We start from the raw sequence: 24970 nt of genomic DNA, 5'->3' as shown, positions 1-24970 counted from the left end.
GAGACAGAGACTCTGGTGGGCCTGTGGCTGAGGGGTGTGTGTGTGTGAGAGTGTGAGAGAGGAGACAGGGACAAAGAGAGAGACACTTGTGGGCCTGTGGCTGCGTTGTGTGTGTGTGTTTGTGTATGTAAGAGAGAGACAGACCCTTGTGAGCCCATGACTGAGGGGTGTGTGTGTATGTGTGCGTGTTGAGAGAGACCCTGGTGAGCCTGTGACTGAGTTTTGTGTGCCTGTGTGTGTGAGACAGAGACCGAGACCCTTATGGGTTTGTGGCTGAGTTTTGTGTGAGATGGAGACCGGTGGGCCTGTGGCTGAGTTATGTGTAAGAGAGTGAGTGTGCACGAGTGCACCAGTGTGAGAGTGGGGTTATTGGGGCGTGAGGAAGGATATTACTTAAGGCAAAACTGAAAGAAGTGTTCTAAAAATTCTGTGAGAAACTGGGGTGGGCGGAAGCAGCATGGGCGCTGCCCACCCCAAGGGGACTTCCACACCCCGTCCTGCAGCTGGAAGGCCAGGGCTGCCTGTGGGAGGAGTGGGGACTGGGTGCTGGTGAGGGTGGGGCCCGGAGGAGGCAGCCGGGAGCCTGGAGAGAAGGAATAAAATTGGGACGAGGGCCTGGGCCTGGGATAGCCGAGTCTGTTGTGCCACTTATAGGGGAGAGGGGCCTCCCCAGCCACACAGCAGCCCAGGGATTCCCTGCGGCTCTGTTGTGGAATGAGAGCATTTGCCAGCTGAGGGGGCTGGATGGAGTAGGGCAACAGGAAGCAACTGAAGTTTAAGTGTGGTGTATTAATTTCCCAGGGCTGCCTAATGAAGTGCCACAAACTGCGTGGCTTTAGAACAACAGAAATGTATTCTCTGCTCACAGCCCGGAGGGTGGAAGTCCTCGGGCAAGCCGGCAGGGCCTTGCTGCCTCTGAAACCCTTGGGGAGTCCACCCTCGCCTCTTCCTAGCTTCTGCGGCCTCGCTGGCAGCCTGTGGGGTTTCTTGGCTCGCAGCTGCATCACTCCAGTCTCTTGTCGCTCAGCGCTCTCCCCGGGTGTCTCCGTGCTTTCATGTGGCTGGTAGAAGGACACGAGTTACATTGAAGGAGAGGCCCACCCTACTCCAGTCCGGCCTCATCTGAACTAATTGCATCTGCATCAACCCTATTTCCAAGTCAGGTCACCTTCTGAGGTACTGGGGTTAGGACTTTGACATATCATTTTGGGGTGGGTGGAGACACAGTTTAACCCATAACACATAGTCCCCAACGAGACTCATCTGTGAGCTCTTGTGGATGAATGTCCCTCACCTGTTTTGCTTGCCCTCCCCCAACACCAGGGCTCCCGAGAAACGCCTTTTTGGTATTGGGCTGGTGATGTGTGAAGCGATCCACTGTGAAGCTTCCTTCCTGAGAGCTGCACGGACCAGTCTACGGCAGCTTTGGACACCTGGGCTCCAGCCACAGCCGCAAAACCCACGCAGTTTCTTCCCAGCTCGTTGAACCTGGCCTTTTGGTCGAATGGATTTTATTTCTGAATTATTTCTTTGTGTATCTGTAGGAGCACGTCCAAGGAAAATTCTTTATTTACACAAGATTGTGAGTGCTGGGGAGAAGTATTTTTTCTTTTTCTTTTTCTTTTTTTTTGACACAGAGTCTCACTCTCTCACTCAGGCTGGAGTGCAGTGACGCGATCTCAGTTCACGGCTGCCTCTGCCTCACAGGTTCAAGCGATTCTCCTGCCTCAGCCTCCTGAGTAGCTGGGGTTACAAGCATGCGCCACCACGCCTGGCTAATTTTTGTGTTTTTGGTAGAGACGGGGTTTCACCGTGTTAGTCAGTCTGGTCTCAAACTCCTGACCTCATGGTCCGCCCGCCTCGGCCTCCCAAAGTGCTGGGATTACAGGTGTGAGCCACTGTGCTTGGCCCGATTTTTTTTTTCTTGCCGAAAATAAGTGGGCAGATTTAATAATGAGCAAATAAGCAAAACCATGAAATCAAACCTTGTTCCTTGCGTCAGAATTCAGAAAAATGCGACTAACTGGTGCCAGGCTGTGTGTGCTGTGGTGTGTCTCTGTAGGTGAGTATCTTAAACTTGTTTCATTATCAGTATAACTTAGCAAATGAATACGAGTTGATTCCCAGGCTGAAGCAGGTCTTGGGCCATTCTTTTGGTTTGCCAGGAGAATCCTTTTGTTATTTCCTAGAAATGCTTGAATCATAGATGAGTCTCTTCCCGCTTCCGTGTATTTCAGCTGCAGTTTCCCAAGTGTATAATAGTGCTGTCCGTAGGGAATAGCTGCTGTTACTGTGACTTGAAATACTTATAGGTCTGCTTTCAGGTGGATAAATGTCACATCCAAATTGCGTGTTAGTTTGACTTTCATGTAACTTAATTAGCAGATTCATGCTTTGGGAAAATCTGATCTGTGATCCTGAAATTGATTACAGTTGGTGTAATTTGTGGGTAATTAGGCGCCTTTACAGTGACTAGTCTAGTCATTACAGGGCTGGGGTAATTTGAGGTTGAAATGTGAGAGTGAGATGGAGAAAGCCCTTGCTCTCTAGTCCTTAATCTTTTAATCCATTTAACCTGGGTTGTAAATTCAGGCCTTATTTTAATTTGAAAGTATGTTTAGGGAACTGGGAAGGGGTTTCATTAATTCACCACTTTCAGGTCATATAGTTAAGAGAGGGAGGTTATTCCTGATTGTTTACTTGGATAAACATAAAGTTATCGTGAGTACTTGAAGGGCCCATGAAAGTTATGTTGCTCCTTGTTGGAAACAAAAACTTTTAGATTGGAAAAATGAGCGGCCGGATGGGATGGCTCACGCCTGTAATCCCAGCACTTTGGGAGGCCGAGGCGGGCGGATCACGAGTTCAGGAGATGGAGAGCATCTTGGCTAACACGGTGAAACCCCGTCTCTACTAAAAACAAAACAATTAGCTGGGTCTGGTGACATGGGCCTGTAGTCCCAGCTACTTGGGAGGCTGAGGCAGGAGAACCGCTTCAACCTGGGAGGTGGAGGTTGCAATGAGCTGAGATGACGCCACTGCACTCCAGCCTGGGAGATAGAGCGAGACTCCATCTCAAAAAAAAAAAAAAAAAGAAAGAAAGAAAAAGGGCCTAAAACCCAAAGAAAAGCACAAAAACAAGATTCCGTTCAGAGATGTCATATGGGTATTGTCTGTGTTGAAGTCAGAAATACATTTGTGGCATGTGGAATAGGATTTATGGACACATAGATATCAAGTAATGTGGTCTCTTGCTGAGTTTAAGGCCTGTCACGTAAATGCGCACTACTTGTTTTCTTTTTATTTCCGCTTTTAAACTGGGGATAAAAGAGGAAACTGGTGAAGGAAAGACATGTTCCTAGATACCTAAACACCTGTAATATTGACTAATAGAAGAGAGTAGGTGGGAAGTAAGTGCAATAGGAAACTGGTAAAGAGAGAAGAGAAAAAACCGTGTTTTGAGATGGATTGGAGGCATTTTTTTGTCCACACACCTGCTTTGGGGATTTTTATCAGGTAGACGGTAATTATAGGTGTCAGTCTTAAGAAAGTAAATCACTAGTCTTTTGTATTACTGCTTTCTCAGTCGTCCTTATCAGCTTTTTTGTTGCTCTGTAATCATTCATGTGGTAAGACTAATTTTTAGTCATGTAAATCTGTTTAGGGACAATCTAAACTATTTTGTCAAATTAGTCATTTTATTCTAAGTTTTACATTTTATGCATTTATTTAGTATAGTGAAAGCCTTGTATACACTTTTAATATAATTAGTCCCTGGATATTTGGATTATTTTTTAGTAGTACTTTTTTAGAGTGTGGCTTTTTTTCTTTTCTTTTTTTGAGACAGGGTCTGGTTCTGTCACCCAGGCTGGAGTTCCTTAGCCCAATCTCGGCTCACTACAGCCTCAGACTCCCGGGCTCAAGCCATCCTTCCACCTCAGCCTCCTGAGTAGCTGGGACTACAGGCACGTACCACCATGTCTAGCTAATTTTTAAATATTTTTTGTAGAGACAAGGTTTCATCATGTTGCCCAGGTTGGTCTTGAACTCCTGAGCTCAAGTGATCCGCCCACTCCCCAAAGTGTTGGGATTGTAGGCAGGAGCCTCCACACCTGGCGGTTTTTTCCTTCTGGTTTTGAGATGGGGCCTTGCTCCATCACCGAAGCTGCATGATCATAGCTCGCTGCAGCCTTGAACTCCTGGGCTCAAGTGATGCCCCTGCCTCAGCCTTCCAGGTAGTGGGGACTATAGGTCCGTGCCACCATGCTCAGCTAATTAAAAAAGAAAAAAAAAAAAAAATTTCTTTGAAGATGGAGGTCTCACTATGTTGCCCAGGCTGGCCTCAAACTCCTGGGCTCAGCAATTCTCCCATTTCAGCCTCCAAAAGTGCTGAGTTTACCGGCATGAGCCACTGCACATAGCCCAGTTTTTTCTTTTTAGTTCACTTTAAATTAAAAATAGAGTTTAAGGAAAATTAGAATTTTAACTAAACCTTATCCAAATTATTACATTTTCCAAATTAATGAGTTTCAGAGAGATTTTTCAAATAATATTCGGAATCCTTATTAATATGCATAAAACTTTGTAGGTGGAATCTCAAGGTTGTGTGTAAAAGAAGTCTACCACTTTAGACCTGGGAAAACAAATATTCTGATGTAATAAGTGATTCGAAGAAAATATAATAGTAATAAAAAACTGGCATGGCATGGCTACTAGAAAGCCCCTGAAGCATATTGGTTAAACTAGTAGGTTATAAACACAGTCTGTGCTCTGAAGGAATGTATATAGTTTTAAGAGAAGGAACATGTGACTTTGGCTACACTTAAAGTAAGGTGTGTTTATGAGCTGAGTTTTAAATTTAGTTTTTTTTTAAACTTATATATCTTTTCTGGCTTTGTATAATTTGGCTCAGGGCTGGGGGCAGGGTGGAAAGAATATACTGGAAAGTGGGGACCGAGATGGAGGAGTTGAGTGGATAAGAGCAGCAGGCTGAGCTCAGGAGGAGAACTTGGTAAGGAGTAGGGGAAAGGAAGGTCAGGAATGAGCCAAGGCTGTGAGATCAGATGGTGAGATACAGGTGAATATGGTAATGAAGACCTGAGGCAGGAGATTTTTGTCCAACCTCAAGGTAGGGTCGTAGCTCAGTGGCTAAAAGATACGCTTGGGGCTGGGCGCGGTGGCTCACACCTGTAATCCCAGCACTTTGGGAGGCCAAGGCCCGCAGATCACAAGATCAGGAGTTCGAGACCAGCCTGGCCAGCATGGTAAAACCCTGTCTCTACAGAAAATACAAAAAATTAGTGGGGCATGGTGGTGCACAGCAGTAATTCCAGCTGAGGCAGGAGAATCACTTGAACCCAGGAGGCGGAGGTTGCATTGAGCCGAGATTGCACCACTGCTCTCCAGCCTGGGCGATAGAACTAGACTGTCTAAGAAAAAAAAAAAAAAAAAAAAAAAAAAAAAAAGATATGCTTGGAACCAGACCATCCGGATTTGAATCTGACATCATACCGCTTAGCTGGTGACTTTTGGCGAGTTGCCAAACCTCTCCATGCCTTAGTTTGCCCCTCTCTCAAATAGGGATATTGTTAATAGTACCTACCACAGAGTTTGTTTTGAAGATTACATAAATCTATGTAAGGCATTTAAATGCCTTGCATGTTAATGCTCTAATATTACCTGCTATGAAATTGAAAAGGTCGTTTTCTTAGTGGTGGCTGCTGTGTAACTGTGATGAGGTATCCTGATCTGGCTTATGGGTGGCAGAATCCTTTCTTTAATAAATTGTGTCTGAGAGCTAGAATTGTTATGGATAAGGACCTGGGCTCTGGGTTTGAATCCTAGCTCTGTGGCTTTCCAGCTGTGTGATCTTGAGCCTCAGTTTTCTCATCTGTAAAACTGGGCCAATAGTACCTATCTCATAAGGTACTACTTATCTCATAAGGCACTATGTGAGGATCCCAGGAGTTAGTCTATACAAAAGAAACTGTTAATAGTGGAATTTGCAGTTGGCAGTGCATATCAAGGTGTGTGCATGCTTTAGCAAAATTCCACTCTTAAGAATTTCTTAAGGACGTAGGATAAATTTACAAGCCGTGTTTACAATTATATCCATCCGTTTATACTGGGGAAAAATTAGGAGCAACTTAATGTCCAATAGTACATCCATATGGATAATGTTGTAGTACAATATTTGACACAGAAAGGTGTTTATGATACTGACTTCTTTACAGAAAAATTTTCTCTGCAGTCTGGAAGAAACTTCTAAAATATTCAATGTTTTCATTTGCTAATGAGATTGTATTTTTTTATTATGCCATAAGGTACATTAAAAAGTAAGACATCTTGACTTGGGGAAACTCACAATAAGGGGAAACAGACGTTTAGAAAGCACTACCTTTAATATCTGATACAGCAGTCTTATTGTCCTGAGCGCTGTGAACCGAGGAAAGCCCCTTCTGCCAAAGTTGTTTTCATCCTGTTGCAGACTTTGCCTTAGGCCGTCTCACCTAAAGAACAGGAAGTTGTCTTCTTGCAAATGAGGAGTGATTATGAGGCTATGGGAAACGGAAAAGCTGGAAAATTCTTTAGCTAACAGCTCTCGGTCAGGAGAGCACTAAGAGGGCCTAAGCACCGGTGGACTTGGTTAGGGGGATATTTTAGACATTTGCTCTGAGACCAGTGCGTTGGGTGACCTGCTGGGGCTCCTGCTCTGCCGGTTGTTCACCCTTTACCTGCGTGATCCTGGGGAAGTGTGAGAGGGGTCTGGGGAGGGGCAGTAGCTATTCACCAAACTGTGAACCCAAAATATCTGAGACAGATCTGTACCAAATTAGAAAGTTAATTTTATGGCCGAGCACGGTGGCTCACGCCTGTAATCCCAGCACATTGGGAGGCTGAGGCGGGTGGATCATCTGAAGTCAGTAGTTCGAGACCAGCCTTGTCAACATGACGAAACGCCGTCTCTGCTAAAAATACAAAAATTAGCCAGGCGTGGTGGTATGCGCCAGTAGTCCCAGCTACTCAGGAGGCTCTGAGGTAGGAGAATTGCTTGAACCTGGGAGGCAGAGGTTGCAATGACCAGAGATTGCACCGCTGCACTCCAGCCTGGGCGACAGAGTGAGTATCCGTCTGAAAAAAAAAAAAAAAAAGTAAGTTGATTTGCCAAGGTTAAGGATATGCCTGGAACACAGCCTCAGGAGGTCCTGTGCCCAGGGTGGTCGGGATACAGCTTTCTTTTATGTATTTTAGGGAGACGTGAGACATCAGTCAGTATGTATAAGGGGAGGGCAGCGGCTTCCAGGTCATAGATGGGTAAGAGACAAAAGGTTGCATTCTTTTGAGTCCTTGATTAGCTTTTGACTGAATATGCAGTTTAGTCTGCCTCAGTGAATGCATTTTTACATGAACAATAGGGCAGAGGAAGCAATCAAATATGCATTTTTTTTCAGGTGAGCAGAGGGATGACTTTCTGTCTCCACCTGTGATGAACTATCAGTTTACATTGCCAGGGTGAAATCCAACAGAACTGTTTTAGGGTAAAGATCTTGAAGCCCACAAGGAATTTCCTTGTGGGTAAATTGTGAGGGAGATACGTAACTTTTAAAATCTTTGTAGCTATCTTATTTAGGAATAAAAGGGGAGGCAGGTTTGCCTGGCATGATTCCCAGCTTGACCTTTCCCTTGGCTTAGTGATTTTTGGGTACCGAGATTTAGTTTGCTTTCACAAAACAAGTGTGGAACTGTTTCAGTGGAGTAATGAGGATGTGGCTGTGCTGGGCTTAAAGGAGTGGATGTCAGCTCTGGCCAGAAAATAAGTCTGAAGATGAATTCCTAGAGTGCCAACGAGGCCTCCGAATGCCAAGCTAGCCCCGCCCCAGGACGGCGAGACCTGAAATCAGAAAGGCGGTTTCTTTAAAATAATCCCATTCAAAGTGAGGGCACCCAAATAGATTAGACTATGGATTTAATGGATAGGAATTCTTTAGAAAGGTATCAAATTATCCTTGCCTAAGCATTACTTCACAGGCTGGCCTTAAGCTAGTTTTGCAAAACCAATCAAAACATTTTAAATCCATGGAACACTTTATTTTAACAGAATTTTCTGTAGAAGCCTGGTACAAAAGTTAAATACAGGGCTGCTCCATTGCATCGAAAACGGGGAGGCCCACTGAGGCACAGGGATGGTTGCTTTTCCAGGACCACCCCCCTCATGTCAGTATTATTCTGTAGGGAACACAACCCATTCCCCCAGCCCCACAGGGATTTCAGTAGTCTAAGTTAGTCCCCTCTGCATAGGTCGCTGTGACAGTGTCATTGTCATTCTCTTTGGTTTTGTTAGTGAATGATTTAGGATTCAGTGTTTATGAACACTTGTTTTGTTTTTGTTTGAAACAGAGTCTCATTCTGTTGTCCAGGTTGGAGTGTGGTGGCATGATCCTGGCTCACTGCGGCCCCACCTCCCAGGCTCAGGTGGTCCTCCCACCTCAGCCTCCTGAATAGCAGGTGTGAGCCACCACGTCTGGCTAATTTTGTTTATTTTTTTTGTAGAGATGGGGGTCTTACTATATTGCCCAGGCTGGTCTTGAACTCCTAGGCTCAAGTGATCCACTCGCCTTGGCCTCCCGAAGTACTGGGATTACGGGTGTCAGCCACTGTACTTGGCCTATGAAGACATTTGTTTGTTTGTTTTTGTTTCTGAGACAGGGTGTCATTCTGTGGCCCAGGCTGGAGTACAGTGGCACGATCATGGTTCACTTAAGCCTTGAACTTCCAGGCTCAAGCGATCCTCCCACCTCAGCCTCCCTGGTAGCTGGGACTACAGGCGCGTGCCCTCATGCCCAGCTAGTTTTTGTGGTTTTTTTGTAGAAGCGGGGTTTCGCCATGTTGCCCAGACTGGTCTTGAACTCCTAGGCTCAGGCGATCCACCTGCCTCAGCTTCCTAAGGTGCTGGGATTACTGGCACGAGCCAGCGCACCTGAACAAGATTTTCGAAGGGAATTTTTTTGAGGACTTTGGGGAAAGTTTGTCTCCCCTCTGAAGGATGCCAGTGAGTGTGTGCTGCTGAGAGGATGGCAGGATGGCAAGGTGGGGGCATTCTGCAAGCATCACGACATCATTGAGCTACAGAATCAACCTCCCTAGAACTGGCTTCCAGGGCTTTTGGTCATGTGAGTCATGTGAGAGAAATATTCTCCTTTACCTTTTTCTGAGTTAGGCCTCATGCTGCTTGAAGCTGAAAACATTCTGTTGCACCTCGGTTTTAAGCACCCTCCCCTGGTCTCTGAGATAAGCCCCTCAGGAACCTGTGGCTCTTTAACCCAGTGTGAAATGCTTTGCTCGCCATAGAATCATGTATCAGGAGAGTTATGTTGATTAAATTAAGTCTTACATTTTATGTTATATATTCAAAGACATATTTTTGTAGTCTGCATTTCGGGTAAAGTGTTTTCCATGTTGGAAATCCCACGAGGTTCGCATGTCTGTTGCTGCTGCTTTTCCCTGTTCTGGAAAATAAAGTTATTGGCCTGCCGAACGCATGGACGTGAAATTAGAAAGTGATGACAAGCGTTCATGCCTGGCTCTTTTTATCATAGACTATACTCTTTTCTACTCTACTATTTCATCTGTGTTTGTAAACATGTATCTCATAAAGCAGAAATCCTTTTTTTCTTTTTGTTATGAAAAATTTCCAAAAAAAAAAAAAAAAGGTTGAGAGCCTTGCACAGTGAACACCCAGATACGCATCTCCTAGGTTCAGCTTCTACAGACATCCTTAAGGGTTCTGATGGCAGAGGCCTGTGTGTAAGCATTTTGAAGTTTTTGGCTGAAGAAAAATGTTATGTTCCCTTCTTTTTTTATTTTGTGAGATTTAAGGCATAGCTCCTGTTCAGTCTGCCTGCCATTCTCTGAGTTTATGTAGGAGGTGGGTGGGAGAAGATGGAGGAGGATGGAAAATGAGCAGCTTGCTTTGTTCACAAATGATGCTTGGCAGGCTCTGGACAGAGCCAGGGGTTTGGGGGAGTCCTGAGCATGGTGCCCTTGATCTGCTCTTGCACCCTCTGAGGCTAAGGGGCCTGGGAGGAGCCCTCCTCTGCTGGGAACTTTTCCTGAAAGCCCACTTATGGGCAGAAAGGCAGGGTTTACAGCAGCAGAGCCAAGGAGGGCTGAGGCCAGCTTCCTTTGCTCTCCCACTCATTCCCAGCTCGCTATTTAACTTGACATCCTGGAACGTGTGTTTCAGTGAATTGGTTCATAAAAATGTTTTTTTGCAGGATTCTGGAATAGAGGCTGCACATTCTTTAGATACATGGCTAATCGCAGTGTGGGTGTGTGTGTATTTTTGGAGGGGGGTAGGGAAGTGGGGGGTGAGCACAGTTCTTTCAAGCTGTCTCTTCACAAGATGCAAATGTTTTTCCCCTTAGTGTTTATGGAGCGTGTGAACAATGAGGAGTTGAGATCCTGTGGCCCTTTGGTCCCCAGGGTCTTCTCATTCGGCCGTACTGAGCAAGACTGGCTTCCCATTTGCCCTCGTCTTTTTCTCCTCGGTCACTCTGGAAACTAGTAGTTAGGAGCTGGAAATTGAGAAGTTGCCATTTAGGAGTTTATGCGACAAATGCAGAGGAGTGTCAGTTCCAGACTTTGCAGTTATATCAACTTCGAGCTTTTGCCAACCTTTCTTGGAAAAAAACCCACTGGAATTAAGTGAAACCTCACAACACTGCACAGTGTAGCCAATTCTGCATTTGGAGTATGTAAGCCTGGAATTGTGGGAAGCTGGAAGTTGCCCCTTCGTATTAATGTTTGTTTTTGTTGTCCTTTTCCTTGAACGTAGTCTTACGTAGAGAACTTGGACAGCCTGTCATTTTCCAAAACCTCTGTGGCTCATCCTAGGCACAACTCATGTTTCTCCTTTCTTCTGTTAGTATTTAGGAATGGGCCAGGCCTGAACTGACTGTTTCAGGGCTCGGAGGCTGCGCCTTGTATCTTGTGAGCACTGGTTCTGGGTAGTCGCCTCCCTGCGGTTAGTGGTGCCCAGCTGTCAGCCGCTGTAGTTCAGACATGGCCTCGGGAGGTTTGGAGAATGCCCAGCGCTTGTCTGCCCATTGTTGCTGACCTGCAGCCAACATGTGGCATGGCTCCATGTGCACATCTTCCATGGCTTTATCAGTCTTGACAGGAGTCTTCCAACTTTCTGCCAGTGATGAAAGATCTTTATGATGTTCTTTTTTTTTTTTTTTTTTTTTGGGACGAGTCTTGCTCTTTGGCCAGGCTGGAGTGCAGTGGCACAATCTCAGCTGACTACAACCTCCGCCTCCCAGGTTCAAGCAATTCTCCTGCCTCAGCCTCCCGAGTAGCTGGAACTACAGGCACGCACCACCATGCCCAGCTATTTTTGTATTTTTAGTAGAGAGGGGATTTCACTATGTTGGCCAGGATGGTCTCAATCTCTTGACCTTGTGATCCACCCACCTTGGCCTCCCAAAGTACTAGGATTACAGGTGTGAGCCACTGTGCCCAGCCCCTTATAATATTCTTATCCTGATTGGTTATTCAGCTTCAGCTTGAGCTGGGACCACAGGAGCCTGCCACCACGCCCGGTCAATTTTTTTGTATTTTTAGTAGAGACAGGGTTTCACCATATTAGCCAGGATGTTCTTGATCTCCTGACCTTGTGATCCGCCCGCCTCAGCCTCTGAAAGTGCTGGGATTAACAGGCGTGAGGCACTGCACCCGGCCTTTTTTTTTTTTTTTTTGAGGCGGAGTCCCAGCTACTCAGGAGGCTGAGGCAGGAGAATGGCGTCAACCCAGGAGGTGGAGCTTGCAGCAAGCTGAGATCATGCCACTGCACTCCAGCCTGGCCCACAAAGTGAGACTCCGTCTCAAAAAACAAAAACACACACACACACAAGTGTGTTTAACATTCACTATACAGTATATTCAAAAGCAAAGGCTTCAATATACATTGAAAAATCAGAGAAGTGAGGTTTTCTAATTGCTGTCTTTCCTTATTAAAGATTTGTTTCTAATCTCAGCTGTGAGTTTTACAAAACATAACCTTACATTTTGATGACTCTTCATCACTTTCAGAGTACTTTTATAACCCGTGTCTTATTACATTCTTGCAACGAGGCTAGCAAGACAGACATTAGCCTCATTCTGCTTCTAGTAAAACAAACTCAGAAGTTAAGTGACTTCCCCCAAATCATACCACTAGTAAGTTTTAGGAGCCACATCATCTGACTCTGTCCTGACTCCAGCCATGAAATGAAGGCATTAATTTAATACACACCAATTTTTTTTAACTATTAATATTTCTGTTTACCCAATAGTATATCCTAATAGGTTTTTTCAAAATGATATCCTAAATAGAAATTTGTATAATGAGTAAATCTGAAAATAACAGTAACTCATAGACAGAAGCTACTCATTTTGCCTTATTTTAAAAAGCTTTCCCTTTTATGCCAAGTGACTTGAACCTTACCCTACTCTATCCTACCTGAATGGTTAACCCTGTCCTATCTTCTGTACAATTTTACAAGCTATGTTATGCTCCCAGAGAAAGAAGGAAGAACCAAATCCCTGAAACGTTTCCCCGTATTCTAAAAATGAAAAAGGAAAAAGTGAATTAAATGAGAAAGTTATAGCAATGGAAAACATCACATATGCATTTGCTAAGTGTTAAGGTTTTGGAGAAAGTTTCTAAGTGAGAAAACACTCTCCAAGTTAAGTGTGAGAAACTGAAATTATATCTTTGTTTTAATGTAGTTTATAGAGTTTAAGATTAGCCTTTAGGCATCTCTGAGTTCTTCTAACTAAAAATAAATCTCAAGTATTTGGGTCAATAGAAATAAACATGGTCAGGAAGAGTAGAGGAAAAAAGATGATCCTGCAAAATGAGACTTTGCAGTAATTGGCTTTCTAGAAATTTTACATCTAGGAAAAGGGCCATGGACCCCTAGTTATCTTCATAACAGAAAGGAATAATGTGAAAAACCTAAGACATAGATTTCCCAGGAGTGACAATCAAGAGTGATAGCACTTCCAGGGCAGAGAGATCAAGTAACAAATTATAAACACCAAATGCTCTAAGCATCTTCTCATAGTCAAAGCAGTCTTCATGAATTATCTCCATCCCAAAAGGATAATGGATGACTAATACCAGTCTCGTAAGATAGTTTCAGTAATTTGCAATTTTCTTCTACATGTAGAACTTTTTCAAAGTAATGTTAAACTGAACTTTTTCAGCAGAAGCCATTTAAATGCACATTCATATGACAAGCTTCTATGATTTAATGACTAGTTCACCAATAATTCATTTTTCAACCAAAGCACAAGTTAGTATGCCAATGATCCTTCGTGTTAACTCCCAAAGAGTCAGAAGCCTAGGATTGAGTACACTAATAAAGTTTACTGTGACCAAGAGAATGCTAGCTGTCAAACCCAATAGCGGTTTTTCCTGTCCTCCTTAAAAAGACATTTTGAAACAGGCACATGGCTGCAGAAAAGACTCCTCTTCCCAGCCTACCACTTGCAGCTGAGATGGAACCAGATGACTAAGTTCTGGAAATGAGATGTATATAAAAGTTTGGCACAGCCGCAGTGGCTCATACCTGTAATCCCAGCACTTTGGGAGGACAAGGCGGGAAGACTGCTTGAGCCCAGGTGTTTGAGATCAGCCTGGGCAACATGGTGAAAACTCATCTCTACAAAAAATTAGCCAGGCATGGTGGCAGGCGCCTGTGGCCCCAGCCACTTGTGAGGCTGAGGTGGAAGGATCACTTGAGCCCTGAATGTTGAGGTTCTAGTGAGCCATGATCATGCCACTGCACTGAAGCCTGGGTAACAGTAAGACTCTGCCTCCAAAAAAAAAAAAAAACTTTGGGGGCTACTTCCAGGAAGTGACCTGGAAAAGGCAGAGGGGAAATCCTACTCTAGCTCCTTCCTCCATCCTGGAGGGGAAATGAAGATAATCCTGCAGATTGGGCAGTCACCTTGGACTAGGACAGAGAAAACGCACGGCCTTGACGATTATGAAGCTGTCACCTCAGCCCTGGCCTGCCCTCTGCTCTCTCAGATAAGCAGTATAGAGGAAAGCTTCTATCTCATTTATATTGCTGGGTTTTCTGTCTCATGAAGCTGATCCTAATCCTAACTCGCTCTGTTGCCCAGCCTGGAGTGCAGTGGTGTGATGTCGGCTCACTTCAGCCTCCACCTCCTGGGTTCAAGCAATTCTCCTGCCTCAGCCTCCTGAGTAGCTGGGATTATAGCTGTGCGCCGCCACGCCTGGCTAATTTTTGTATTTTTAGTAGAGATGGGGTTTTACCATGTTGGTCAGGCTGGTCTCTAACTCCTGACCTTGTGATCTGCCCGCCTTGGCCTCCCAAAGTGCTGGGATTATAGGTGTGAGCCACTGTGCCTGGCCACTTGTTCTTTATACTAAGCAAGAGAAATATTATTTTGCTGATTGGTTAATGTGAGTTGTAATATAAAGTTTCTTATAAATGATGATTTTTTTTCATTTACCCTGTAGAATTAGCAAAATTTTATAAGTCTCTTAACTAGATTATGAGATTTGCTTCCACAGGAAGACTTTTCCCATTAATGAATGAAACTTAGGATACATGAGAAGCAGAATCCTTGACATCTTGCTTCTTCATCTCATTTGCCACAGACAACATACCATCGTCAAGGATGGATGCATTCACTTGAATCTTAGCTTGTTTTTTCAGCGTGACCAGCCTTGCTGAGTTGTAACAGAGGTTAGGTTTCCGGGGGGCATGTGTGAGCAGAGGATGGGTTGGCTAGGAGCGAACTGTGGGGTGTAGAGAAAATGTCAGGGAACTAGGCTCCTTGGCTTTTAGATGACTGTTATCTCCCTATGTCTTCACATAGTTTTCCCTTTGTACTGTCTTTTGGTCCAACTTTCCATTTCTTTCTTTTTTTTGAGATGGAGTCTTGCTCTGTCGCCCAGGCTGTGGTGCAGCGGTGTGATCTTGGCTCACTGCAACCTCCGCCTTCTGGTTTCAAGTGATTCTCCTGCCTCAGCCTCTCGAGTAGCTGGGACTACAGGCATGCGCCACCACACCTGGCTAATTTTTGTATTTTTTAGTAGAGATGGGGTTTTACCATATTGGCCAGGCTGGTCTGAAACTCCTGACCTCGTGATTCACCTGGCTTGACCTCCCAAAGTGCTGGGATTGCAGGTATGAGCCACCTTGCCCAGCCTTCAACTTGCCGTTTCTTCCAAGGATGCCAGTCATACTGGATTGGCGTCCACTTTGATGACCTCATTTTAATTTCGTTAACGTCTTTGAAGATCTTATCTCCAAATATAGTCACATTCTGATAAATGGGATGAGAACTTGCACATAGGAATTTTGTGAGGAACACAATTCAGCCCATAACATGTCCTGAAGGGGAAAAGCAAAACGTAGGTCATGGTTCTTGGTATTCAGGTTCTCATTCTATTTAGAGAGAAGTTCAAAGCCCATGACACATTAATTGTATGAGACAGTACTATAATTTCATTTCCCAGCTAAAATATACCCCTAAATGAGTTGAACAGTAAAATCATACAAATTAAGAAAAACAGAGCTAATTTGAGGCCAGAATGGTAAGAGAGGGACTTGTGAAAAAGCAGGAAAAGACTTGAGAGGAACTGGAGACATCAAGTTGGAATGAGTAAGAGCGTGCCCAGGGTGTGGTGGGGAGGCTGCCCGGCCAGAGCAGAGGGCTTGTTTTGTGTGTCCAGCATGTGTCTCAGATATTTCGTACCAGATCTTGATAGCTTGAATGGTTGTCTTTGAAATTAAAACATTTTCATGGAGTAAAAAACGATCAGAGAGAAGTGTTTAACGTAGAAGATAGCAAAGCAGAACTAACTTAGGTATAATTGCGCTGTGACGGTGAAAAACAAAAGTAGAGTGGAACTAATATTTAAAATCTAAGGAAAGGCTCTAAAAACAAAAGATGACCTGAATCTAGATATTGGAAGAGCCCGCCAGGTGATACCTGGGAAAAGTAACCCAAAATTATAAACTCTGAGATACATTCTATTAGATTTCAAAGATGAAAAAAAATTTCTCAAGAATTCCTTGCAAAAAAAGATTGTATAGTTTACAGGGACAAAAGAATTTGACTGTCATCATGTTTCTCGAAATGACATACAAGGCAAGGTAACAATGGAGCAGCAGCATTTTGAAAAGATTTTAGGGAGTGACAACCAAAGATTTTGTATTCAGCCAGGCTGTCCTTCAGGTATCAAGAATAGAGAAACAGTTTACACAGTGACTCAGGGAATTCTGTACTTTAAGCCTTTATTGTTAGAGGGTGAACTGCTTCATTCAACCAAAAATTGGGTAAATTTCAGCAAAATGACTGATAGTAAGTATTTACGCTGGGCACGGTGGCTCATGCCTATAATCCCAGCGCTTTGAGAGGCCAAGGCGGGTGGATCATCTGAGGTCAGGAGTTCAAGATCAGTCTGGCCAACATGGTGAAACCTGTCTCTACTAAAAATACGAAAAATGAGCCAGGCCTGGTGGCACATGCTTGTAATCCCAGCTACTCAGGAGGCTGAGGCAGGGGAATCGCTTGAAGCTGGGAGACAGAGGTTGCAGTGAGCCGAGATCGCACCACTACATTACAGCCTGGGTGACAGAGTGAGACTCTGTATCCAGGAAAAAAAAAAAAGAAATAAAGACAGAAAAAAGAGTATTTACTACTCTATTTACAGATCTGAGACTAACACAGAAGAGGAGACCAGAGTGGGGAATAAAAACTTCCCCTGTAACCATAGCTGAAAACTCTTGGAGGTGGTTTGCTGTTTAGAAGTGGATGCTAAGACAGTTTGGTGTACAGGAATGCACATTTTTAAAGGATTAACACCTGTGGAAGGGAGGGGGCAGAAGCAGAGTTGGGCAGAGTGAGAAGTCAAACTGCAGTGTAGGCTTGCAGAGCCTTGAACAACACTACGGGAAGCTTTGGAGTGTTAATGGCCCATCAGAGCTATCCAGTGTTGGGTTGAAATGGCCAGCCTTGTTTTTATATGCCTGTCTTCATCAGTCTCTGGATGTGAACTGTCCTTGGGAAGTTACGTTTTGGGTGGGTGGCTGTCAGCCAAGGCAAACCCTGAAGGACCAACTGCTAGAGGCTGTCTCCAACTGAGGCAGTGGGGTTCTTGAAGTGGGATCTGCGTGGCACATCTCCATGTCCCCAGTGCTTGCTTTTTCTCTAGTAGAAAGAAGACTGTGTTTACAGTGGTAAGTTAGGAAGATGAGTTTCTTCTCATTGCTGTAGATTTCTGTTACCTTCTGGCTTCCAAGAGTCTGGAACATCCTGTTCACATTTGGATTATTCTTCACATTGCGAGTCCTGATGTCCCAAAAGAGAATACAAAACAAAAATGTAAGAACCTATCAAACTGTATTATCCAGATTCTCTTGCTGTTAGGATGCAGACTTTTGACTTAAGTTTTTCCCATTTGAGTGAGATCTTGGATTCAAGAGTGAGATATAAAACAAACAAACAAAAAACCAGGGAATGCTTACGTGGTGTGGGTGATTTCAGAGGCAGCTTCCTGATCATAATACAGCTGGGGTGCATCTAGTGGCCATGTTGGCAGCTGCTCCCTTACCAGACCAGTTCTACAGTGGGATTCAGCTCAGATCCTAGAGCTGGGTATCACTGTCCTCTGCTGCAGTAAATGACTTTGAAACACATAGAATGGATTCTGTAGTTGGCAGCTGAGAACGCTGACACATTTCACGGATGAGTTGTGTGGAGGAGAGACTGGAGGCAAGGAGATTGATTAGAAGGTGAAGGCCTGAATTAGGATGGGTTTAGTAAAATAAGAATTGATTTGAGGAGAATGTAAAAGAGGGAATGAATCATATTTAATGATGTTAGAATAAAGAAATGAAGGGAAAAAAGTCACTTAGCGTTACCTCTGGGGAATGGATTTGGGTGTAACATAGGAATGGGTATTGGATATTTGGGTGTATGTGAATAATAGGAAGGCAGATAGACTTTTTAATTTATACCCAACTCTATGTTGTGTTTACTGCATGCATATAATATTTTTATAATCTTAAAAAAGATAGCTCTAAGGTTTGAACCAGGATGACCAAAAATATTGTGGTGTCCGTATGAGATGTTACTTTTTCTAACCTGAGAAGTCACAGTAAGTAAAATGCACAAAAACCATGAAGACTGGAATTGCTGAGTAAGAAAATTATGTTGATATTCCATCTGAATCCTAAGTTCAGAACTTTACAAACACAATTACTGAGCTCCTGCTGGGTGCCAGGCAATGTGCTAGGTGCCTTAAGTATTTTCTTATTTAACCCTTTATTCTCACATCTGTTTCGCTGATAATATTTTCCACTAAATAGACTCCCAATAAAAATTGATGAATGATGTATCTCATCGAATTCCTTGAATTGAGAGATGTGATTTAATGTTTTTCTTTAATTTTTTTTTTTTTTAAACTCAGACACCCAGGCTGGAGTGTAGTGGCCTCAACCTCCTGGGATCAAGCGATCCTCACACCTTAGCTCCCCAAGGAGCTGGGACTACAAGCACTTACCACCACGTCCTGCTAATTTTTTTTATTTTTCATAGAGAGAGGGTCTCACTATCTTGCCCAGGTTGATCTCAAACGCCTGAGCTCAAGTGATCTTCCTGCCTTGGCCTTCCAAAATTCTGGGATTACAGGCATGAGCCACCATGCCCGGCCTAGTGTTTTTCTTTAAATGGCTTATCTTAAGTAAGTTAAAAAGATGGTGCGTTTTTATTTGCATAGAACTATATAACCTCTGTTGCTTTTTAATTGTACATAACACATCTTAAAAACGAAAAGAGGGCCGAGTGTGGTGGCTCATGCCTGTAATCCCAGCACTTTGGGAGATTGAGGCAGGGGGATCGCTTGAGGCCAGGAGCTCAAGACCAGCCTGGGCAACATCTACCAAAAACAACAACAACAGAAAGTAAAAATTAACTGGACATAGTGGTGACTTGCACCTGTAGTCCCAGCTACTCTGGGAATCTGAAGTGGGAGGATCACTTGAGCCTGGGAAGTGGAGGTTGCCGTAAGCCATGATCCTGCCACTGCAGTCTACCCTGGGTGACAGAGCTAGACCGTGTCTCAAAAAAAAAAAAATAAAGATATATATATATATATATATATAAATTAGAAACATCCATTACCCTTCTACAATTAAAAACTCTCATTTTGGCTGGGTGTGGTGGCTCATGCCTGTAATCCCAGCACTTAGGAGGCCGAGATGGGCAGATCACTTTAGACCAGGAGTTTGAGATCAGCGTGGCCAACATGGTGAAACCCTTCTCTACTAAAAATACCAAAATTAGCCAGGTATGATGGCATATGCCTGTAGTCCCAGCTACTCGTGAGGATGAGGAATGAGAATTGCTTGAACCTGGGAGGGAAAGGGTTCAGTGAGCTGAGATCGTACCACTGCATTCCAGCCTGGGCGACAGAGTGAGACTCTGTCTCCAAAAACTCCCAAACACCTACTTTTAATACTTTCATATTAATTCCGCGATTCTTAACCCTGACCCACACTTTAAAATCCCTGGGGAGTTCTTTAAAAAAGCTACTTATTCTATTGGCCCCACCCTAAAGTAACTGAATCAGAATATGGACAGCCACAGTTGGAAACTGCTCTGTCGGGATTGCTTTTGTAGTAGGATGGCAGCTGCTTTTATGGTGCCCTTGTGTTGATCTTGCTACATGAAATATGATATGTCACGAAAGGGACTACAAAGTTCATTTTGTAGAATGGTACCGTTTCATTTTAAAAGCACATCTGATCAAGGGAAAGCATATAGAAGCACTCGTTTTGTATTAAAATTTTGATAACTGACTCTCATTTATGAAAGAATCTGTGTATGAAACAGCCCAAATTAGTAGCAGCCTTTGGATAATTTAAAAGAAGGTTTTATTCTATGCTTCCCTATCATCTCCATCTGCCCCAGAACTCAAGGCCTGTCCATGCAGGTGACTTAGAGCAGTGGGATTTAAACCAGAGGATGCACACTTGGAGGCACTTGAAGATGTTTCAAGGGACATGCAGGCACTGAACATTTAAAGGGAATTAATTGCTGATTCTTAGCTCTTGAGTGTTAATCAGTTCTAACACTGACCATCCTGAGAAAATACCTTTGGCCCAGGTGGCCTGCTGGTTTTCCTTTCACACTTTCTCTTTCATAATGACCATTCTTTAAAGGGAAGACATACCTTTCACCTACTCCTAATCAGAGCGCCAAGTAGGGGGATAATTAAAATATTGCTGGGGTTGCTGGGGAAGTGAATGACTCTAATGACTGGGCAAAGGAACCTTTTGCAAATAACTTTCCCATTTTTGGATTCAGTAAAATTGGGCTGGGTGGCTCATGCCTGTAATCCAAGCGCTTTGGGAGACTGAGGCAGGGGGATCACTTGAGCCCAGGAGTTCAAGACCAGCCTTGGCAACATGTCAAATCCTCATTTTTACAAAAAAACAAAACAAAATTAGCTGGACATGGTGGCATGTGCCTGTAGTCCCAGCTACTTGGAGGGCACTGAAGTGTGGGAGGATCACCTGAGCTCAGGGAGTTTGAGGCTGCAGTGAGCCATGATCATGCCACTGTACTCCAACCTCAACAATGTAGTGAGACCCTGTCTCAAAAAAAAAAAAAAAAAAAAAAAAATTAAAAGATGACTTAATCGAGTGGTCAGCTGATCGATTATTAAATAGTAAGCCCATGGATACATAATATTTTTGTTCGAAAAGACCTTTTTCCAGGTGATGCTTATACACGGTTGGTGGGAGTATAACTTAGTTCAACCACTGTGGAAAGCAGTGTGGTGATTTCTCAAAGACCTAAAACCAGAGCTACCATTTGACTCAGTAATCCCATTACTGGGTATATACCCCCAAAAATATAAATTGTTCTATCATAAAGACACATGCACTTGTATGTTCATTGTAGCACTTCACAATAGCAGAGACATGGAATCAACCTAAATGCTCATCAATGATAGACTGCATAAAGAAAATGTGGTACATATACACCATGGAATACTACACAGCCCTCAAAAAGAATGAGATCATGGCCTTTGTAGGAACATGGATGGAGTTGGAGGCCATTATCCTTAGCAAACTAACAGAACAGAAAACCAAATACCACATGTTCTCACTTGTAAGTGGGAGCTGAATAATGAGAACACATAGGGTAGAACAACAGGAAGCATGGGACCTAACTAAAGGTGGAGGGTGCTAGGAGTGAGAGGATCAGGAAAAATAACTAATGAGTACTAGGCTTAGTGGCTGGGTGATGAAATAATCTGTATATCAAACCCCCTGACACAAGTCTCCCTATATAACAAACCTGCACATGTACACCTGAACTGAAAAGTTCTTCCTTTCCCTACTGAAAAAAAAAGACAAAACCTTTTTCCACCTACCTATGTATATGAACACATTTTCTCAGTGCCTGCATCTATAAGAACTAAACAAAATAATAGATTTTGTGCTGACTCTTGTCTCATTCCAGTAAAATAAGTAATAGTCTTCTACAAAGAATGACTTAATTGGAGGTAAAGTCTCATCTGTCTCATTCAGATACGCATTTCCAATAAAATGCTATGTTGAATAACTTTATAGTTTCTTTTGAGCAATTTTGCCCATAAAATTGTATTTAACTCCATTTAACATAAACATTTAATACTGATTTTTATGGTTAAATACACAAATTTTATTTGCAGAATTTTTGTTGCAGCATGGAATAGACTTTCAAACTTTAAAGTAATGAGATGGAATACTGTGGAGGAGGTGGAATGGAAAGTTGAGATCCAGGAGAAAGGGAAATGATGTACTATTTCCAACTCTGAAAGAGCTTATTTTTTAAAATGGATATCGGGTGTGGGGATGGCTATGGCATTTAGGTCAGAATGGGCACGTTTAAGAGATATAGTTGTTTTATTTAAAACTCAGTATTTATAACATGCCAGAAATTATATCTTTTGCAACCATTTAAAATTACAGTGTGAAAATTTGAATATTAACCTTAAAAATGTGTGAAAGAGTCTATAGTTTCTCCAAGTCCCTTTCTGCGGTTATGCAAACAAAAATGTGAAGAACTGTGTGCAAAGGCTATCGTGGGGGCAGAAGTAATGAGGAGGACAGTAAGCATTTATTTATTTTTTTCCCTACTTAAAATTCCTGGAAAGATGAACTGATTGGATATTTTTAAGTCATAGCAACATTTTAGCAGAAAAGAATACTTGCCAAACTTTAATATGACATCCAAAATACACTCTTTCTAAGATCACTTCTACAGGCCCTCTCCTCATCCCTGAGTCTTTCTTCATGCCATTCCTGACATCTAGATGTCTTCCGCTTTCATCCTTTATCTTCTTTTTTTTTTTTTTTTTTTTTTTTTGAGACAGAGTCTTGTTCTGTCGCCAGACTGGAATGCAGTGGCGCAATCTCAGCTCACTGAAACCTCCGCCTCCTGGATTCAAGCGATTCTCCTGCCTCAGCCTCCTGAGTAGCTGGGACTACAGGCTCCAGCCACCAAGCCCTCCTGGTTTTTTGTATTTTAGTAGAGATGGGGTTTCACCGTGTTGGCCAGGATAGTCTCGATCTCTTGACCTTGTGAGCCACCCGCCTCGGCCTCCCAAAGTGTTGGGATTACAGGCATGAGCCACCACGCCCAGCCCTTTATCTTTTTTTTTAAGGTGTTATTTTACATGTGCAGGCCATCTGCATGATCAGTAGCCATTAATGAAGTTTTAAATCACCAGTCTATCATGCCTAGTACTATACCCTTCATATTTTATTTTCTTTTTTCATCTGCTGGATGAAAAACATTTTGTAACATTTTAGTTATAGTGGAGTCTAGAGAGGTTGGGGAGGCATAAGGCAGTCAGTAGAGCTCTGGAGGTAGGGGTCAGGGTATTCTGTGGTCTAACCTGGCTCTGTTCTAGCAGGCTGTTTGAATTTACCATCATGCTGGCCTAATGGAAAAATCAAGTTTGGCGTTAGCCTTTTTTGTTGCCTTCGCCAGAGCACATTTATTAACATATACTTACCAGAGAAAACTGTGAGGCTTGACTATGTAAGAAGCTTATTTGTGTTGGCTCAGGTTCTCTACTCGGTAGGATAGGAGCTCTATTCTGATTTATTTTGGACAGTTTTGAAGAGATAGAACCAAAAGACATTTATCAAATGAGTAAACTGAAGACTGAACTAGGGCAGAAGGGGTTCAGTTTTCTTTTCACATTTTTGAGCACTTTAGGTATCAGGCAATACAGGTGTTCTCGTTTTCTTGCTTACTCTGAGGTCCAGTTCTGAGGCTGCACAGAGCTGCAGAAGTTGTCATAGCGTGAAAATATTTAATAAATGTAATACTAATAAAGTTGCTCTCAATTCGAACATGTCTTCCTGCTTAAAACTGGCTTTTGTTCCTCCCATTTCCCATCTGGTCTATAGCCAATGTCTTTGTGTTGGCAGTTGACAAGGATGGTTTAAATGTCAAAACAGTAAAAGATGGCCTGTGTAAATTAATGTGGTTCTCAGATGTTTTAGCAAAAATCACCTCTCTATGACCCTCTCTCTGTCATTATCATGCTACAAAAGAGGATGGTACAATTTTGTCAAGAATTATACTAAAAATTCTTGACTCTTGACTCATTCTTTGTCACACTCAGACTTAGGTCATGGTCGGGATTATAACAAAATTGATTAAATATGAAATACTTATTTTCATAACATTTATTTTTTAGGAAAATCTCAGATAAGTCTCATTTTTTTTTCTCTCAAAATTGTGGATTTTAAGTGGATTCCTTTGAGTAGCTTCTTTTGAGATACCAGTTTCCCTCAGATACTGCATAGCACAGGCTTTGGAATCATAAACCTTGGTTTGAATTCTGGCTTACCCTCTTGCCCTGGGTGACCTTAGCCAATTAATCTTTGCATCTTTGATTTTCTCCTCTGTAAAACAAGACTAATAGTACCTTTTCTAGAGGATTGTTGAGAAGGCTTAGTGGCGCAGTTCACATAAGATCATTGTGTGAGGTCTACGTAATGCACATGCTCTGTAGCAGGACCAGAGGCTATCATGAATTATTGCCCATGTTTTTCTTGGATCTCAGTTGCTTTTTACTTGGCATTTGTCTCAGCTGAGTAGAGAATTGCTTTTTAAGTGATGAGAAATGAGTCAGGAATGCATGGTGATGTAAATAGGGCATGTTTTGGTTTTCAAAGTGGAAATAGCCATTTCTATTATAAAAGTTACAATAGCTGATTACTGAGGCTTACTTTATTCTGGATACTCTTTAAAGCCCTCTACAAATGGCATCTCATTTAATCGTTCCAGTAAAACTGTGAACTACGTACCATTAAGATAGGTATCATTACTGGCCCCATTTTATAATAGGAAACCAAAGTTGGTACTCATTCAAGCTTGTCTAGCTGTTAAGTAAAATGCCTGTTAAAAACATTTTTTATTTGAGAAAATACTATAAAATATAAAGAAGAAAAATGAAAAATAACAACTTTATTGAGATTGAATTTACACTTCATAGAATCCTACATTCACATTACTTCACCCTTCTTTTCTTTTCTTTTCTTTTTTTTTTTTTTTTTGAGACAGAGTCTTGCTCTGTCCCCCGGGCTAGAGTGCAGTGGCCCGATCTCGGCTCACTGCAATCTTGACATCCCTGGTTCAAGCAATTCTCTGCCTCAGCCTCCTGGGTAGCTGGGATTACAGGTGCCCACCACCACACCCGGCTTATTTTGTATTTTTAGTAGAGACAGGGTTTCCCATGTTGGCCAGGCTGGCCTTTAACTCCTAACCTCAGGTGATCTGCCTGCCTTGGCCTCCTGAAGTGCTGGGATTACAGGCATGAGCCACCACGCCTGGCCTACTTCACACTTTTAAAGCATACAATTCAGTGGTTTTT

At 43.0% G+C, this 24970-nt stretch overlaps 1 protein-coding gene across 4 annotated transcripts in view; it reads left to right on the top strand.

The window, feature by feature from the left end:
- TMEM131L (transmembrane 131 like) overlaps positions 1–24970 on the top strand; it is a 168309-nt gene that overhangs the window by 21034 nt on the left and 122305 nt on the right. Inside the window, exon 1 of one of the 4 annotated variants that reach the window (XM_023227807.3) lies at positions 1869–2062. The exons of the other annotated variants lie outside the window; for them this stretch is intronic. Coding sequence (XP_023083575.2) covers positions 1974–2062 — 89 coding nt within the window. The 5' untranslated portion in view covers positions 1869–1973. Of the gene's footprint in view, positions 1–1868; positions 2063–24970 lie in introns of those variants that run through there. 4 annotated transcript variants of the gene reach the window in all.

The sequence above is a fragment of the Piliocolobus tephrosceles genome, chromosome 3 (assembly GCF_002776525.5).
Source record: "Piliocolobus tephrosceles isolate RC106 chromosome 3, ASM277652v3, whole genome shotgun sequence".
Classification (NCBI taxonomy): domain Eukaryota; kingdom Metazoa; phylum Chordata; class Mammalia; order Primates; family Cercopithecidae; genus Piliocolobus; species Piliocolobus tephrosceles.
Note: the sequence above shows the minus strand (reverse complement) of the source record. Positions and strands in the feature narration are given on the sequence as shown.